The following is an 18,107-nucleotide window of genomic DNA, read 5'->3' on the forward strand; positions in this document are numbered from 1 at the left end:
TCAAGCCTCAATTGCACAGGGATGAGGAGAGAGAAAGAGTGGGGGAGAGAAGGCAAGAGAGGGAATAAAGAGGAAGGATAGAGAGAGGGAGAGAGAGAGATTACACAGTGTGTAATGCCCGTGTCTTTATCTTCCGCTGCTGTGATTACTGCAGGGTTATTATTAGCACTCCTGCTACATTATCAGGAAGAAGAATCAAGATGAGGGTTTAACTGCAGGTTGCCTTTAATCCTTGTTCACCAGCCAGCTTGTGTTTGATCTCTCTTTTATTGTGTGTGTGTGTGTGTGTGTGTGTGTGTGTGTGTGTGTGTGTGGGTGTGTGTGTGTGTTTGTGTGTTTGTGTGTCTTTAAATGCATGTTTGATCTCTGTGATCTACTCATGAGTGGCTGTCAGTGTGTGCGTGTCTGTGTGTGTGTGTGTGTTTGTGTGTGTGTGTGTGTGTGGGTGTGTGTGTGGGTGTGTGTGTGTGTGTGTGTGCATACATACATATAAGTAAGTCTTTGTAAGTCAATAAAGAGTCTGCTCTGCTACCCTTAGGCACATAAGATAAAGTAATGAGAACAGCCTCTTAAGGAGCAGTAGTAAAATTACTTCAAGGGAAAAAACACTAACTGTATGGACTTCAGATTAACTTGACAACCATGTATTGGGCAGACCTCCCTGTCCATTGTCCACAACAGGATATATTGGACAGACTAACACGTGTCTTTCCTCCATGTCTCTGTGTCCTGTCCGTCCATCAGGTCACAGTGCTGTGGACATCACCAAGGTGGCACGGAGACACCGCATGTCCCCGTTCCCCCTCACCTCCATGGACAAGGCCTTCATCACTGTACTGGAGATGACCGCTGTCCTGGGCACTGAGATCATCAATTACAGAGGTATGTGTGTGTGTATGTGTGTCAGAGAGAGAGAGAGAGAAAGAGAGAGTGTGAGTGTGTGTTTGAGAGAAAGAAAGAGAGAGAGTGTGTGAGTGCATGTTTGATGGAGAGCTATCATTTTGGCTAGTTTTTCTGTGAGAGGGTATAAGTTTGCAGTGTCTTTCATGAGTGTTTTGTCTAAAAGGCAGAAACTGTGTACTTCTGTTGTGTATGTTAGTTGTGGTAGTGTTTGAGTGTGAGAATGTGCACTCTGCATCATTGTGTGTGTCTGTGTGTGTGTGTGTGTGTGTGTGTGTGTGTGTGTGTGTGTGTGTGTGTGTGTGTGTGTGTGTGTGTGTGCGTGTGTGTGTGTGTGCTAGTATTGAGGGAGGTAACAGATGGGGGGAGTCTACCTCTCCTCAGCCACTAAAGGATTCACATGATGTAGAGATCGCTAATGTAAACACACACACACACACACACACACACACACACACACACACACTCACACACACCACATTGTGTTGTCATTATGCAGGGATTCATATTTAAATATCTCCTGCCTCTGCTCTACCGACACACATGCATGATAACACACACACACACACACACACACACACACACACACACACACACACACACACACACACACACACACACTAACACACACATGCATGACCACGCGGCTGACAAGAACACGTCGTGCCAGCTCCCTCCAGCTGACTAAAGAGGCTGCAGCCTGTTGGAGCTAGAAGCATCCTCACACACACACACACACACACACACACTAGCACACATGAACACACTCACACATAGACGCACACATGAACACACATACACACACACACACAAATGAACACACTCCCGCATTGACACACACATGAACACACATACACACACAGACACACACACACATGCTCACACACTCTCTCTCTCTCTCTCTCTCTCTCTCTCTCTCTCACACACACACACAACACACATACAGAATGCGTGCGCACTGACACACAAACACACATACACAGTTGAAGCATCATGTCAGGCAGAGCGTGGCCCGTATGGTTAGTTCTCTCTGCGTGTTGTTCCACACACATGCATGTAAGCCAAGCGTACATTATGCAAAGGGCTCACGCTGACACATCTGGATAAGAATGTTCTGGATCAGAAGCCGTTTCAGACTGACTTTGTTTGGCATACAGCGACACCTCTTCTCTCCCTCTTTCCTTTTTTTGTCCTCCCTCTTTCACATCACACTTTCTCCCTGTGTTTCTCTCCTCCCTTTTCTTTCTCTCCTCTCCTCCTCTCCTTCTCTCATCCATCCATCGTCTCTCTCTCTCTCTCTCTCTCTCTCTCTCTCTCTCTCTCTCTCTCTCCCTTTCTCACTCTATCTCTCTCCTTCTTTCTCTCTCTGTTATTGAGACGCTGTATCAGCTAACGACAGTGCCGGGAAAAACCTCTGTGCAATTTCACACACCAGGCTAACCCACTTCCCCCACTCCTCCGTGCCTGTGTGTGCACTTCCGTTTCTCATGTCACCCCGCTAGCTTAACCTCCGCCAGTGCCACGTTAAGGCGCGTGCCTGCACACCTCAGAGCAAACCAATTAGCGCGCTAAGTGTTTTTAAGCAGCCCCCATCATTTAAACAGCATGTTAGCGTCGGCATTTGTAGCAAAAGTTCCGTGTCGTGCCAGGGGGTTGTTTTTTTAATGCTACGCCGCCTCGGAAAGGGGTGGGTTAGCCACGCATACGGAACGCAGAACGGAATGCTTTGTCGTCATGGAGATCTTGTCAAGACTAAAAAAGAAAAGCTGCATGATCTGTTCTCTCTGGTTGGGGCCTTGGCACACTTTACCCAGCAACTGCTTGGTCGCTAAATTAATTACAAAAACATACCTGCTAGACGGTCTAATATAGTGCCGTTTTATAACACCCCCACTTTAATCCCCCACCCCACTGCACTACCACATCATGTTGCGCATAGCAACTACCTAAGATATAAACCTCAGCTTAGACGCTGCCAACCGAAGAACTTGAAGAATTGATTTCTCTCCTCTGCACATTAGCTGTGTTCAATACAAGTCCTGTTTGATTTAGGCTTGCGTTTACATTCTTTCTTTTGGCAGCCACTCAGTCAAAGTGAAGTACAAATGAGGTAGAATACAAACCAAGCAACAGCATGTGCCGGAAAAGGTATCACTTCACAAGTGTCGGAACTCTATGCATAGCTAATTCTGTGTGTGTGTGTGTGTGTGTGTGTGTGTGTGTGTGTGTGTGTGTGTGTGTGTGTGTGTGTGTGTGTGTGTGTGTGTGTGTGTATGAGAGAAAGAGAAAGTGTGTGTGTGTATGTGAGAGAGAAAGTGTGTGTGTGTGTATGAGAGAGAGAGAGAGTGTGTGTGTGTATGAGAGAGAGAGAGAGAGAGAGAGAGAGAGTGTGTGTGTGTGTGTGTGTGTCTGTGTACTCGTGATTGTGCGTGTTTGTGTTATATTTTGGGTCTCTTGTTCCTATGCACCAAAGGCCGGAACGATGGTACGTCTTGTCTGATGAAGGACCCATGTGACATTGGTGTTTCACTGCTCACGCCTCATTGCAGATCATCACTAGACCACCTGCATAATCAGATCAGCCCTAAGATAGTCAGTGTGTACCGTCGCAACGCTTTAAACACACTCACTCTCTCTCTCTCTCTCTCTCTCACTCACTCTTTCACTTTCGCACTCTTCATTTCCATTGTCATTTCTACCACATTTTTTCTTTTTCTGTCTTTCTGTGATAATGTGTGATAATGGAATATAGCATGAATATAGCGTGTACAACATCTTTGGTTTTATGCAGGGTAGGACATTGTATTTGTATGTGTGCGTGTGTGTGTGTGAAATCTGTGTGAGTGTTTGCATGTCTTTGTGTGTCTGCGTGCATGTCTTTGTGTGTCTGCGTGCCTGTGTGTGTGCCTGTGTGTGTGTCTGTGTGTGTGTGTCTGCGTGCCTGTGTGTGTGTCTGCGTGCCTGTGTGTGTGTGTGTGTGTGTGTGTGTGTGTGTCTGCGTGCCTGTGTGTGTGTGTCTGCGTGCCTGTGTGTGTGTGTGTTTGTGTCTGCGTGCCTGTGTATGTGTGTGTGTGTGTGTGTGTGTGTGTGTGTGTGTGTGTGTGTGTGTGGCCAGGTGGTGAGTCAGCTCTAGAGATGCTGATAAGAGGTGTCACTCTCTCTCACTAACACATACACCGCCGGCACATATGTCATCTCCTATCTCCGTCCAACTCACACATGCTCTCGCTCTCCCCCTCTTTTTCATCTCTCCACCTCTCTGTCTCATCTGTTCAGTCTCTCTGTTCATTCTCGTCCTATTTTCATCTTTCATGTTTTTTACCTCTTATTTTTAGATATACAAACTCTCTCAGACATTATTAATTTTTATATATTAGTTGAACTTGTTTGAGTGTATATATGTATCTCCATCTAAGTCATGTCTTGTGCTATTTTCTGATATCATCACATGTAATTTCCATTTGAAGTTGAAAGTGATAGGTCAAGGCTGTTAATACATTTGAACTGACTACTCTTGAACATTGATTTCAGCTGTCATTGTAACAATACCTATCACATCCACAACTAACACAATTGGCTTATACTATATTTCACAATAAAGTCTCTCTCTCTTTCTTTCTTTCTTTCTTTCTTTCTCCGTCTCTCAGATGGTTTGGGTCGGGTCCTGGCTCAGGACGTTTATGCCAAAGACAACCTGCCTCCCTTCCCTGCCTCAGTGAAGGATGGCTATGCTGTGAGAGGTATCCATCCATCCTCTCTCTCTCTCTCTCCCTCTTTCTTTCTCTCTCTACCTGTCTCTCTCTCCCTCCGAGCATCTCTCTACAGTGTAGGATATCTAATAGTGGCTGTATACATGGTGATCTAATCTGTTCGGACAACAAGCATGTGTTTACAAGACGTGCAGTGGCTCCGGTTGGCTTAAGTTCTGCGGTCTTGTCTGCCCACTCAGTGAACCGTGGGTCTAGCTGTGCCAAGGTCACAGCACCAGTACCAAGGTCACAGCACCAGTGCCCGAGGAGCAGTACTTAATGTATGCACTCTGAGCCTTGAGCTGCTCTGGTGGAGAAAGAGTGAGTGTGTGTGTGTGTGTGTGTATGTGTGTGTGTGTGTCTGTGTGCCACGTAGAAACACATAGCCTGCATATGTATCATCAAGGGCCTATGTAACCAGTGATATTCCACTTGAAATTGAGTTCCTTATCTGTCTCTCTCTCTCTCTCTCTATCTCTGTGTGTGTGTGTGTGTGTGTGTGTGTGTGTGTGTGTGTGTGTGTGTGTGTGTGTGTGTGTGTGTGTGTGTGTGTGTGTGTGTGTGTGTGTGTGTGTGTGTGTGTGTGTGTGTGTGTGTGTGTGTGTGTGTGTGTGTGTGTGTGTGTGTGTGTGTGTGTGTGTGTGTGTGTGTGTGTTACAGCGGCTGATGGGCCTGGAGATCGCTTTATTATTGGAGAGTCACAAGCTGGAGAGCAGGTGGGGGTTTCAGTTTGTGTGTGTGTGTGTGCGTGTGTTTGTATGTGTGTGTGTGTATTTGTGGGTCTGAAGGAGAAATGGTGTAAAGGTGAGCCCCTACAGAATTGTATTGTTGACTGTGACTTGTTAGCCGTAACAAAGTAAAAGTAAACAACCAGCTCTGTTGTCTGTGTTTACCACACCCCACCCCACCCCACCCCACCCCACCCCCCTTGTAGCCCACCCACACGGTGATGCCTGGGCAGGCCATGCGTGTGACGACGGGCGCGCCTATCCCCTGTGGTGCTGACGCCGTGGTGCAGGTGGAGGACACCGAGCTCCTGCGCGAGTCCGAGGACGTGAGTCCACCCGCATGACCACACATGGGCAACGGAGGAGTGTGTGAAGCAGTACAAGTCCACTGCCTGAAGACAAATGAGTCTTCTTGGTGTGGTTAAAGGACTACCATGTAGTTCTGGTCCAGCAGAATGTGGTATAGTTCACTGAGAGTGTGACAATACAAGGTCACTGATGATGGCAAAGGACACACAAGTCTTCATAGTGTGGTTATAGGAATACTATGTTCGCAGATGTTGCCCACTAGAGGGCGGTATACCCCAACTATAAGTCCCCACATGTATGTTCTGCACCAGTCTGTTGAATTGTATAGATATCAATACAGTTTGGAGTATGATTTTAACTAGCTAAATAAGTATGACTACCTGCTTACATAGGCATGTCATACAAATAGAAGGCACGCTGCTTTCTTACTGCTAGCTAAATGTAATCAGTGTAGTTCAAAATATAGGTACACAGAATGACATGTTGAGAAGCCCTCAAAAACACTCTTAGTTTTAAATGGTGCCTGATTTACATCAAAATCACATAGAGGGCCTTTAAAAGATATCTTTCATAGCAGTATTTGAAATGTGCTATATTAGACCACACTGCAAAAACTGATAGTTACTGACAATGTATTGTGTGCACACTAAATAGCAGCCATCATAGAAAACTCTCTATTGCTGGGCTCAGCATGCAGTCAACTGTGTACATGGCCAAGTTTAAAAGGCCTCTTTAGAATATTTAGCCTGTCAAACACTGGCACAGTAAAGCAGTAAAACCAACACAATTGCCAAGGGACTCTCATTAATGTGTTGTAGCTAAATGACTGGCATGGGGTCTTTAAGTACACCAGTCTATAAATGTAAAAGCAAGTTTTGGAAGCATCTGATGAGGTTTGCACTTCGCAGAATCACCCATGATATGCCTTGGGTGCAACTTGCTCACTCTTTCCCCACAGCTGATGGCCACTCATATGGCCAGCACAGGAGCCAAAGGACATGGTGGATCTGCATCACTTGTAACTGTAATTCATCTATTACAGCAGAACAAAAAGGAGCTGAAAAGAATTTTGGTTGTTTCAAAGTTCATTATAACCATTACATGTGAGCAGTCATTATCTATCATACAAGTCACCATGATCGTTTACTGCATCTAACATGACTGGCGTGCCAGTTGGTTAATGACGGATGTGGCTTTTCAGAGACATGTAGGATGTAATATGGATTTATAATCCTGTTTTCCGTTTTCCCGATCGCGGAATCTCCCTGAGCCCTCGGGCAGTCGCCCCAACAGTCATCCCCGACGGCCGGCCAGTGGTGCCTGACCTCCAGCGATGTCGTAGGTTCTGCATAGTGGCTTTTGAAGCTTTTAGCCCACTGAACAATAGGGAGGTGTAATTTGTAAACACAAGATGGCAGGAGCTTGGGCCACAGTTTTGCACAGTTAAAATGTAATATTTTCCTGATGCACTGTTGTTGTCCAATATTCATCTGGCAAATAACATTATGTTCAACAGCCGCTTTATTCTAGAAATTCAACAGTTTGGAATCTTTATGAAGTCAGTTTTGTTTAATACAATGGTTGACATGGTTACTCTAAACCCACCTTTACAGATTAGCTGGCAGATATATTCCCTGATAATATGCTAGATGGCTTTTTGCTATCTTGCAATAATTAATGTCCATTTTTCATTAAAAAGCCACTTCTAGAAACACTTGATGATAACGTTGTCCAGCATAATCAAATGTCTTGGTAGAAAACATGAAATACTTTCTCCATGCTTTTCCATGACTCCATGACATGGATTAGAATACTTGGATACTCATATATCAGCAGATATAGTCCACACTGAAATACATTCAGACACTCAAGGACACGGTCCTTTGGTGTTGAATGGCAGATGTGCCCACTTAGACCTACACTTATTCAGGTCCTCTTCCCCCAAGTTTGCTCCACTGTAGCAAGCATGGCATTCACAAAACAGCTTCTCAGTGTCTGTGGTGGAAGATTTAGTATAAGCTAAATAAGGTGAAGGAGACTAAATTCCCATGACTTTACAGGTCTGTAAGTTGGTGGCTATGTTTAAAACTATCATGATGAAAATTGGCCTTTAATATTCAGAGGCTGCCAACTGCAGCCATGTTTCATGTTTTCTTTTTCCAGAGGTTACCTGCAGTTATCAGTCCGAAGTTGATATGTGCTTCCTGTTTTTAAATGTTCTGTTACGGCATTGTTGCGTTGTATACTACAGAGCTAGAAAGTAGCGCATACTTATCATAGAGTGTGGAGAGAGTAGGGTGAAGTCCAACGTCAGCATGCTGTGTGTGTTGTGCTCAGGGCACAGAGGAGCTGGAGGTCCGCATCTTAGTGCAGGCACGTCCTGGACAGGATATCAGGTATGCTGCCTCTCTTTCTGAATGCATAAGCTGTCATCCTCAGTTTGTATTCTATTCTTTCTGTGTGTTAAGATTCTTGTTATAAAAAATGTGTCAATGTTGTTTTTGTTCATGATCTAGGTATTTCCAAAAACCCTGGGTCTCTCTCTCTCTCTCTAATTCAAAATACAAAATACAAAAAAAAAAGTAGTTTGTGACGTACTGTTCTGAAGACGTCTAGAAAGTGGCAGTATATGCCTTAACTTTCTAGACGTCTTCAGTGATGTCGTTTTCATGTTACCACAGGCCCATTGGACACGACATCAAGCGCGGGGAGTGTGTACTGGCCAAGGGTACCCACATGGGCCCCTCTGAGATCGGCCTGCTGGCTACTGTGGGCGTCACCGAGGTGGAGGTGCACAAGTTCCCCGTGGTGGCCGTCATGTCCACAGGCAATGAGGTGAGAGAGGGAGAGAGAAAGAAAGCCAAGAAACAAAAGAGAAAAGAAAATGTAGGGAGAGAGGTAAAGAGTAGCACAAAGAGAGAGGTGGGGGAAAAAAAAAACATACAGATACATGGAAGAGCGTCAGAGCGTCAATGTCATTGAAGTGACCCCAATAATAGGAGAAAAGTAGTTATAGCACTGCAGTCATCTGGTAACTCGGAAAACAAGTGTCTAAGAACTCGGTCAAAATATGTCTAATAGGCTCGGTTGTCGTCTGTCAAACCTCACCCCACTCCACTGACAGGAAAAATGTTGTTGAGAAATGTAACGTTATTTCCATGCGTCTCAACTCGAGTAGAAACCCTGATATAAACATATATAATCTTGTCCAGAGATTCGTACTGGCCAGACGATAGACCCAGTATTTGGGCCAGTCGATGAGACTCGTATTTTCTTCCCGTTGGCGATGATTAATCACCAAATAACAACATCAGCCGTCAAGTTGCTTGTGAAATTAATCATGGCAAACAGAAGACAACGCGCATTTATCCAACAAGCCTGTGATTTCAGCGTTCGTCGGCATGTATCTGATTTTGTCGGACTCCGCACGTCCCTGCTGGATGAGTGTACGAAGCAAGGAGTGGTGGTCATTCTAAAAGAATTTACAGACAGTAAATGGAGAGATCATTTTCTAATGTCACAAAGCTCTTTTATGAAGCTTTGCGGCCATATAAAAGGCGGGATGAAACCGGGTGAGGCCACCGTGCGGGCACATCCCGGTTTTGGGTCCAAGTGATGGATACAGAGTCGAAAAGGATGGACGCACTCCTAGGCCATTGTGTTATACTTGTGTCTGTGTAGCTAGTCGGGAAAAAAATGTACGACCTCCAGACCAAACTCCACAGACGGCGCAGTTTGTATACTTGTGTTTGTACACTTGTGTCATTTGTTTGGCCAGTGGCGTAACGTAGTAGCGACGGGCCCAAGTGCAAGATTTTATGATGGAACGTGGATGATGATGGATGATGGATAGTGAACGCTAATTACTATCGTAGCGTTCCCTACTTCCGCACCCGCGTCTAAAAAAAACACTACACAAAGATGTGTGTTATCGATATAAATAGTGTTTAATTAATCAACCTTACATATTTCAGAAGCGACGGGTGTGTACACAATGAACTAAGTCTTGTTTGACTCTCAGCGGGAACATTTCTTACCATAGAAATTGTTAGAAAGTAGGCCTAATAATAATAGGTTCAATTTTTCTCGACAAATGCCTTCAATCGCTGACTCCCTTCACCCATGCATTATTATAGGACGGCGAACTGCGGTCTCCAAATAGCCAGCATGGCTCACCGTATTCACAATCCAATTTTGGAGAGTAGCAAAACCAGCTGCGTGGCAGTTTGATACCAGCTTTTGTTGATGTATGATAACACCCTTCAGAAAAACAACGATTATTATCTTCGGAAAGGACCACTAGGTTTACAAGACCCCGTAGTTATGATGAAACTTTTTATCGTAGCATCTGAAACATCTTCCTCAAAAGGCCCCCTATCTGTGGCGTAACGCTTCAGTGGCTGTCGCTCATCGTCCTGCTCTGTATCACTGACTGGCATCACCTCAACCTGGTCCTCACCTCTGTCATCTTCATTACGCATTCCTACTTGGGTCGGGCCACTTGGGGTGCTGACTACAACTGAGCTGCCTGGTTCTGACTCTGTCTCTGACTGGTTAGGCCTGCAACCAAGAATATTTGTTTTACATTGGAATAAATGGGGAAACACTTTGTTACATTTTGCTCCCCTCCCGAAAGGGTTGTACAATGCTAGGAATAGTCCCCTAGCACCCTGCTAGGCTATTGGCTAGCTTAACATAATAATTTGCTATCCACCTAGTAGCGACCACTATTTACCCAACTTGTAGCCTAGTAATCCTGCCCTACCACAATGTATGTACGCTATAACTTGTCTTGAAATGTATATCTATCACAATAGCTGTAGGTTACCTGTTGCATGGTTGCTGACACACCACTGAGGGCAGCAATGCTGATCCCAGCTGAACGACTAGTTGACGGGCTAGTTAAAAAGCCAAAATAATCTAATTTAGGCAGCTTTGCCGCCTTCTCCTCCTGTTCTTCTCTCTCTTGCCATTTTCTACTTAAAAGGCATTGTTACGATTAAAGTTGTGCTGTGCTCAATGAACTAGGTTGTCGTGACCTTCGAATTGGTTTAACTATAGCGTATTGTATCGTCACATGATCAAATAGAGACTTGACATTGGACAACAACATACATATTACCCAGCAATCATCATTGCTAATCACAAAAGTACCAAAGAATATAAGTATATGTAGGGTAAGCATATGATTTTGTTATAAATTGCTACTATTTTCCCCAAAAAATAATAAAACCATGACGGAGATAAGTTTGCCTTTTCAAGAGCATATATAGCATTACATACTGCTAACAGTTTAATAACAGTTCATCTTTGAACACAAGCATATCTGAGAGGCGAAAATTAGACGCAGTACTAGGGGGGCCCATCGAGAGACGTATGTATATCTTTGGGCCCGGCTACGGGCCCCGACACCCCACGGGCCCAGGTGCAGCCGCACCTGCTGCACCTCCTATAGTTACACCCCTCTGTTTGGCCTTATCGCTCTTAGATTCTGTAGGTGCATGTCAGTCTACGGCGTAAGATACAGGACTGCGTTGTCATTCTTTTTTGTTATTCCTTTTTTATGTTAGTGTTTATCTCCGATGTCACAATAAATACAACTATGCAGAATCATATTTGTGTAAAATCCAGGTAATATTATTGTATTAGTCATCATGGTTCTTTAGCTCAGGACGTTGTCTTTGCCGGTTATTTATCCCTCAGCTTGTCAACAAATGCACACGCACTGCTGTCCATGAGGAGGGCTCATGACAAAAGGGAATTACACTCTGCAATGGTAGGGGGAGCCCAATACCAATTCTTACAAAATGGGGCTTTAATATTGAATTGCCTTTGAATAGAGTAAACAGGCTTGTTCAGGTTTGTTTGTTTTTTAATTTAAGTTAATGATGTCAGTTGGTAATACATTCAATTAATTTGATTGTGAATGCAGGAAAAAAGTCAAAAGTTGTTTTCATCCAAAAATGGTCAAATTAAGTTCTTATTTCTACAATTGCATTGCAAAGATCCAATTCCTATGACAGTGCTGGGCATGTATCTCAGGGTCCCCTAAGGCCTAAGGTGTAGTAGCTCATGGGTTCCGAGTTCTTAATCAGTGCTTACATGCATTCAATCCTATGGACACAACAGAGGGCTGGAAAAAACTACAAATCACTGGAACCGATAGCCCCAATGCCAAATGTATCATCAACTGTAACGTCCTATACATCGGTAAGCTTTTCAAAACACTACTAAATGTGAACATTGAGCCCTGATTACCTACCAGAGCATTTTTGAGGAGCTCAACCATCCTCAAAGCCCACGCCAACCCGGTCAGATGCCACGAGTCCTCAAACAAAACCTCAAACAACTGACACCTCGGCTCGTTGCCATTAGTCCCGTTGTGAACTTTAGCTTTGTTTCAGGACTGCTTTAAAATGTTCCACCTACACCGAATGTGCTCCACACTCCTCTCAAAGCCCTTCTCTGCCATACGACCAGACAACTTTTAAAATATGTCCCGATTGCGGTGCTTCCTACCATACAGATTTAAGGATGTTATACTCCTTCATTAAATCCAACAAGAATAGTGTCTCTTCATCGCTACAATAATGCTGGCTTTTTGTTACTGTTTGGCTTTTGCTGCTGCTCCTGCTGTTTATGTGCTACTCCGAGTGCATTCGTTATCCAGGAGCATCACTGTACACATGCGCACATATCGTATAGCAATACATCAGGTTTCTCTGCTATCGTATCCTGCAACAACCATGTTTCTCGTTTATGACAGTAGTGATGGCAAAGTGAAGTTTTCAACACAGTATATCGAGAAAAAAGTCATTACTCAATACTATTAAAATCAGAGCTCGTTGGGGACATCTGCTGGTCAAAATGGGGGAGAGCGTTGTGTAGCAAAAGCAACTCAATGAATATTTTTCTATTACAATTGCATATTCCTCTGAATATGTTAAAACCAACACATATATTACCAATAATATGTTATAAAGTGCATTGTGGATTAAGATGGTCTTGAGATGGTCTTGAGAAAAATCTCAATTTATTAAAAGAGGAAGTAAATAGGTGCAGTTACATGTATTCACACAACCACACATGTTTAGATTGAATCTGGACAGACTAGATCACAAAGTTGTATAACCAAGTTCCCTACCCATTATTTGATTGGCAAGGCTCTTTGAGACTTTTCACAGTATTATGCACAATACATTTCTGTTTGGCAGAATTACTGGTGCTTGGGGAGAAGGACTTTAACATAGATTCCTAAAAGTTCAAAAGGATACATCTGTCAGACATAGCTACATAGGTACAGCCATATACTGCATATATTTATGTTTACACACACTCATAGAGTGTTGTGTGTGTGTGTGCGCGCACGTGTGGGTTTTCAGTTGTTGAACCCAGAGGATGACCTGCACCCAGGGAAGATCAGGGACAGTAACCGTTCCACCCTGCTAGCCACCATCCAGGAGCATGGATACCCTACTATCAACTTAGGAATCGTCGGAGACAAGTATGGATAAACTTACAAACACCAACACCCTCACACACACACACACACACACACACACACTCACAACCACTACATTAATTCAAGGACGCAACAGTCATGCAATTATAAATGTCAACATTTTAGCATTTAACATCAATTATGGTTTATAAATACTGATGTTCATGTTTTGCTCATATGAACTGATACATTGACTAATATCAGTTAAGGACACAGAATGTAAAGCTTTCAGTGTAGCTGTACCCCTTTAAAGTTGAGTTAGCATTGGTATGTGCTTGTTTGTTGTAACATAACAATTGTCATGATGTGTTGCTCTGCAGTCCTGACGACCTCCTGAATGCACTGAACGAGGGCATCAGTCGTGCTGATGTCATCATCACCTCAGGGGGTGTGTCCTTGGGAGAAAAGGTACTTAAAAATGATTTGTATCAGTCTCTGCTGCCATTATCATAATCCTTTAATCTTGAAATATTTGTTTTAAATAATAATATAGCGTAATAATGGAATGGGGTGTCATTCAGTCCTGCATCATAGCTATAAAAACTATATCCCTGTCAGTGCGTTTAGGTGACACTTATTGCTCTCGTCTTGACTTAACTAGTTTTTCCCTCTCCATGAAAAGTTCAGTCAAGAGCATGTTAGACCACTGAATCAACGGACATGTTATAATGTTCTTTGATAATGTGACTGGACATTTTTTTAAAGATATTTTAAATCATTTTATACCTACAGCCCCTACTGAGGCAGATACCATAAGTGTTGTTACCATTGATGTTATCCTGTGCATTTTAGTGACACCTTGTGGCTGTTGTTGTGAACAGCACAGTGTGAGGGCAGAGAGAGACATGCCTAATAATCTGCTTAATTGATTTTATTTGATAATTACCTTTTCCTAATGTTTGGAAGTTCTTCAGAAATAATACTCACATGCAATTAACACGTCTTCCCTCACAGGACTATCTGAAGCAGGTGCTGGACATCGACCTGCACGCTCAGATCCACTTCGGTCGGGTCTTCATGAAACCAGGGTAATGCACAGACAAAGGAATGGATGGGTGTACGATAGCGTGGGTGGCAGGATAGATAATTGGGTTAGATAGATGATATTAATTCAATTCACCTGTGTAATCTGTTGCTTTGCAGACTGGCGATAAATACATCATAGATACATGGTAGATGTGTCTGTTATCTGTTATGGTAGGTCATCAGTTTGTGTTGTTCTTCAATCATAGGCTACCCACAACATTCGCGACTTTGGACATGGATGGTGCTCGTAAACTCATATTTGCTTTGCCAGGTATTTTTGCTTGTATGTGTGTGTGTGTGTGTGTGTGTGTGTGTGTTTGTGTGTGTGTGTTGAGGAATTCAGCTCAACACATACTCTTCCCCACTCTGTGGCAGGTGTTTCGATGACACTGCTATCTGCTGTGTGTATTGGGTCTGTGTTTGTGTCAGCATGAGTTTGTGTGTGCATTCGTGTGTGTGTGTATTTCTCTCGCTCTCTCTCTGTGTGTGTCTGTGTGTGTGTATTTCTCTCCTTCTCTGTGTGGGTGTGTATGTGTGTATTTCTCTCGCTCTATGTGTGTGTGTGTTTAAGAGAGGAGAGAGAACGAACGTGTGTGTGTGTGTGTGTGTGTGTCTGACAGAGAGAGAGAGAGTGAGAGAGAGTGTGTGTGTTTACAGTCTGTGTGTCCAAGAGAAGTATAGTTCACAGAGGCCACTTGCTTTTCCACTCTGCGGCAGGTAACCCTGTTTCCGCGGTGGTGACCTGCAACCTGTTTGTGATCCCCGCCCTGAGGAAGATGCAGGGCATCCTGGACCCCCGGCCCACCATCATCAAAGCCAGGGTAAGAGCTCATCCTCTACCCGCACCCCTATCTAAGGCTGCTGCTCTAACACACACTAAGGCATTAACATGCTGTTACTTACAAAATGTTATTTACCGATATACACAATATATACTGTAAATGCATGATATATGCCATGTATTACATGTGTACTGTATCTACTATGAATACTATTTGCCATTCCAAATCTGGCCAAAGGGAAGAGTAGTCACCCATACAAACCCTTCAAACGCAGCCCTCTGTGATAGTATTTATACACCTGAAACGGCTCATTGGAACAGAGCACATGCCCCACCATAATCAGTGGTACAAAGGCTCAGTGGTCTCTGGAGACTGTGATGTAATTAGAGTGGTTGTTGTGTGTGTGTGTGTGTGTGTGTGTGTGTGTGTGTGTGTGTGTGTGTGTGTGTGTGTGTGTGTGTGTGTGTGTGTGTGTGTGTGTGTGTGTGTGTGTGTGTGTGTGTGTGTGTGTGTGTGTGTGTGTGTGTGTGTGTGTGGGTGGGTCTGTGTGTGTGGGTCTGTGTGTGTGTGTCTGTCCTCTGCAGCTGTCGTGCGATGTGAAGCTGGACCCGCGCCCTGAGTACCACCGCTGCATTCTCACATGGCACCATCAGGAACCACTGCCATGGGCACAGAGCACAGGTACAGCCTCCAGCCTCTCTATCTCTGTGTGTGTGTGTGTGTGTGTGTGTGTGTGTGTGTGTGTGTGTGTGTGTGTGTGTGTGTGTATGAGATAGAATGTGTGTGGTGTGTGATTGATTGTGTGTGTGTGTGAGAAGTCGTTTCTTCTCCTCCTTGGTTGTTTGGTTTGCTCTCAGAAAGTAAAAAATAGCCTAACCCAATCCTCTCTCCCTCTCTCTCTCTCTCTCTCTCTCTCTCTCTCTCTCTCTCTCTCTCTCTCTCTCTCTCTCTCTCTCTATATATATATATATATATATATATATATATATATATATATATATATATATCTGTCTGTCTATCTATCTGTCTATCTATCTATAGGTAACCAGGTGAGCTGTAGACTGATGAGCATGCGTACTGCTAACGGCCTCCTGATGCTACCTCCCAAGACAGAGCAATACGTGGAGCTGCACAAGGGGGAGGTGGTGGACGTCATGGTGATAGGACGGCTATGATGTCATCAAAGGGGGACGTTTTGTTGTCACTTGGCCCACACGGCCAGAAACTGAGGAGGAAGAAGAAGAGGAGGAGGAGGGGCCGGATGCAAATAGAGGGGATGGTTCACGGTGCATGTCCACATATCATTGACTATTCTGTATTATGCAATGGCACAGCTAGTTTTTATTGATTTGGAAAACGTTGAAGTATAGTCAACATCTTGATCACAAACTAGGTACATTATGAGGAAAAAGTAATAATAATTTTAAAAAGAATATAGTATTTCAGACAAAGAAAAATATAACTTTTAACGAAAAAAAATCTAATTATAAAAAGAGATTTATTCTGTAATATATTATTATAATTATTATTATTATGATTATTCTTCTTATTATCATTATTCTTATTATATTAAGGCAACTTTGTTCTTTTCATTGCAATTGCTTTGTGTGTTCAATGCTAGACCTTATCGATAGCTGTAGCATTTTAATAGAAAGCTGTAGGTGCCTGCCAGGAAAAAAAAAAAACTATATATCATTTCCTCATCTTTACTATTTAAAGACAAAAAAACTACTTTTGTTTTTGATTTTTGAGAAAACAGTTGAAACCACAACGATTACAAACAATCCCCCACTACAGCTGACTTGTAGGAAGTTGAATCGAGGCGACTTCCTGTCTGCGCTGCTGTTTGAATGGACACTTCTCGGTTGTTGGTTTTTTTTGTTTTTGTTTTCTCAACCCTCCCATTCATGTGCATCATAATGGCTTCACAAAGAGCTTAGCTTGTTGTTTATCGTGTGAGTCTTGTATATGTGCGCAGTGCCAAAAGCAAGGGCAGAGGATCGGCTGCGTACCCAGACCACATCGGACTCCGGGGCGGAAAGAGCCCCAGATCTGGTTCAGACCCACGCCAGCACGGGCCAGATTTGGACCGGAGCCGCCCCAGACTCGGGTCACTATCTGGGTAGGAGCGGGGCGGACGGTGGAGTTGGGATGGGATGGGATGTGAACGCAAGCCCTCACTGCCCGGAACCCCCAAGCTTCCTTATTATCACTTGACCCGGTGTAGCCCCAACCCCCCCCTATTTCCCCAGGGGCTGCTGGGAAAATATCTCTTTTATTTGAAAAAAAAGAAAAAAACTTTAAAGAAAAAAAAATAGACAAAAAAGAATAGATATAAAGAAAAAAAAGACAACAGCTTCTTTAAGTGCTGACAGCCTTTTTAACCAACTACACAAAAATATGTACAGTACAAAAGAGTGGAAACAAAGAAATAAGAACCTTATTGTACAGACATATGTGACCAGCAGTCCTGGAAGCCAGTGACCACGCAATGAGGAGATATTCAACAACTCTGTACTATAACATTTTCTGTAATGATATGAAACTGATGAAAGAGACTATGATAATAAAATCCTTGATCATTATTTAAAATAATGTATTTGTCTGTGTCTTTAGTAGCCTTTGAGGTACCCAAAAGAGTGCCCTATAGGGGGAAACCTATCTTTTGGAATGTGTGGAAGTATAGTCTTAACGGACCATTAACTGGAAGTTAATCATAAAGCTGTCGCTATTTTTCTCAAGAATATGACTTGCAAATCATAAAGCTGTCACTATTTTTCTCAAGAATATACATTTTTTGCATTATATTCAGAAGGCCTCACATAGACACAAGTGTTTTAGGTGATAAACTATAAATGAACATACATTGGGCTTACTTTACCAAAGCCACTATAAAAAGCTCCATTAAATTTGATGTGGGTATGTTGTTTTATGATTCACGGTCATGCTCTAATGCGTGCTTTCAAGTTTCAAGCTCTAACTTGATTGAAGTTAATGACTGAGAACTCCAATAAGATGCCAAAAATACTAGGAAGCTGCATGTTCATCAACATATCGTTGTCTGATTGTCTAAGCAATGATGGCTTACAATGTTTATCTTGATCATTGTGAC

At 43.3% G+C, this 18,107-nt stretch overlaps 1 protein-coding gene across 9 annotated transcripts in view; it reads left to right on the forward strand.

Annotated features, from left to right (window-relative positions):
- gphnb (gephyrin b) overlaps positions 1–17,587 on the forward strand; it is a 95,481-nt gene extending 77,894 nt beyond the window's left edge. For 4 of the 9 annotated variants that reach the window (XM_031581389.2, XM_031581392.2, XM_031581394.2 and 1 more), the window contains 15 exons: positions 745–882; positions 3,374–3,385; positions 4,548–4,640; positions 5,310–5,365; positions 5,584–5,703; positions 6,968–7,024; positions 8,024–8,082; positions 8,368–8,521; positions 13,069–13,190; positions 13,508–13,595; positions 14,142–14,215; positions 14,420–14,484; positions 14,928–15,034; positions 15,580–15,676; positions 16,037–17,587. In XM_031581389.2, coding sequence (XP_031437249.1) covers positions 745–882; positions 3,374–3,385; positions 4,548–4,640; positions 5,310–5,365; positions 5,584–5,703; positions 6,968–7,024; positions 8,024–8,082; positions 8,368–8,521; positions 13,069–13,190; positions 13,508–13,595; positions 14,142–14,215; positions 14,420–14,484; positions 14,928–15,034; positions 15,580–15,676; positions 16,037–16,170 — 1,376 coding nt within the window. In that variant the 3' untranslated portion in view covers positions 16,171–17,587. The remainder of the gene's footprint in view (positions 1–744; positions 883–3,373; positions 3,386–4,547; positions 4,641–5,309; positions 5,366–5,583; positions 5,704–6,967; positions 7,025–8,023; positions 8,083–8,367; positions 8,522–13,068; positions 13,191–13,507; positions 13,596–14,141; positions 14,216–14,419; positions 14,485–14,927; positions 15,035–15,579; positions 15,677–16,036) is intronic. The other 5 variants (XM_012835621.3, XM_031581398.2, XM_031581390.2 and 2 more) reach the window with 4 other exon arrangements.
- Positions 17,588–18,107: the final 520 nt, after the last annotated feature.

The sequence above is a fragment of the Clupea harengus genome, chromosome 15 (assembly GCF_900700415.2).
Source record: "Clupea harengus chromosome 15, Ch_v2.0.2, whole genome shotgun sequence".
NCBI lineage: Eukaryota > Metazoa > Chordata > Actinopteri > Clupeiformes > Clupeidae > Clupea > Clupea harengus.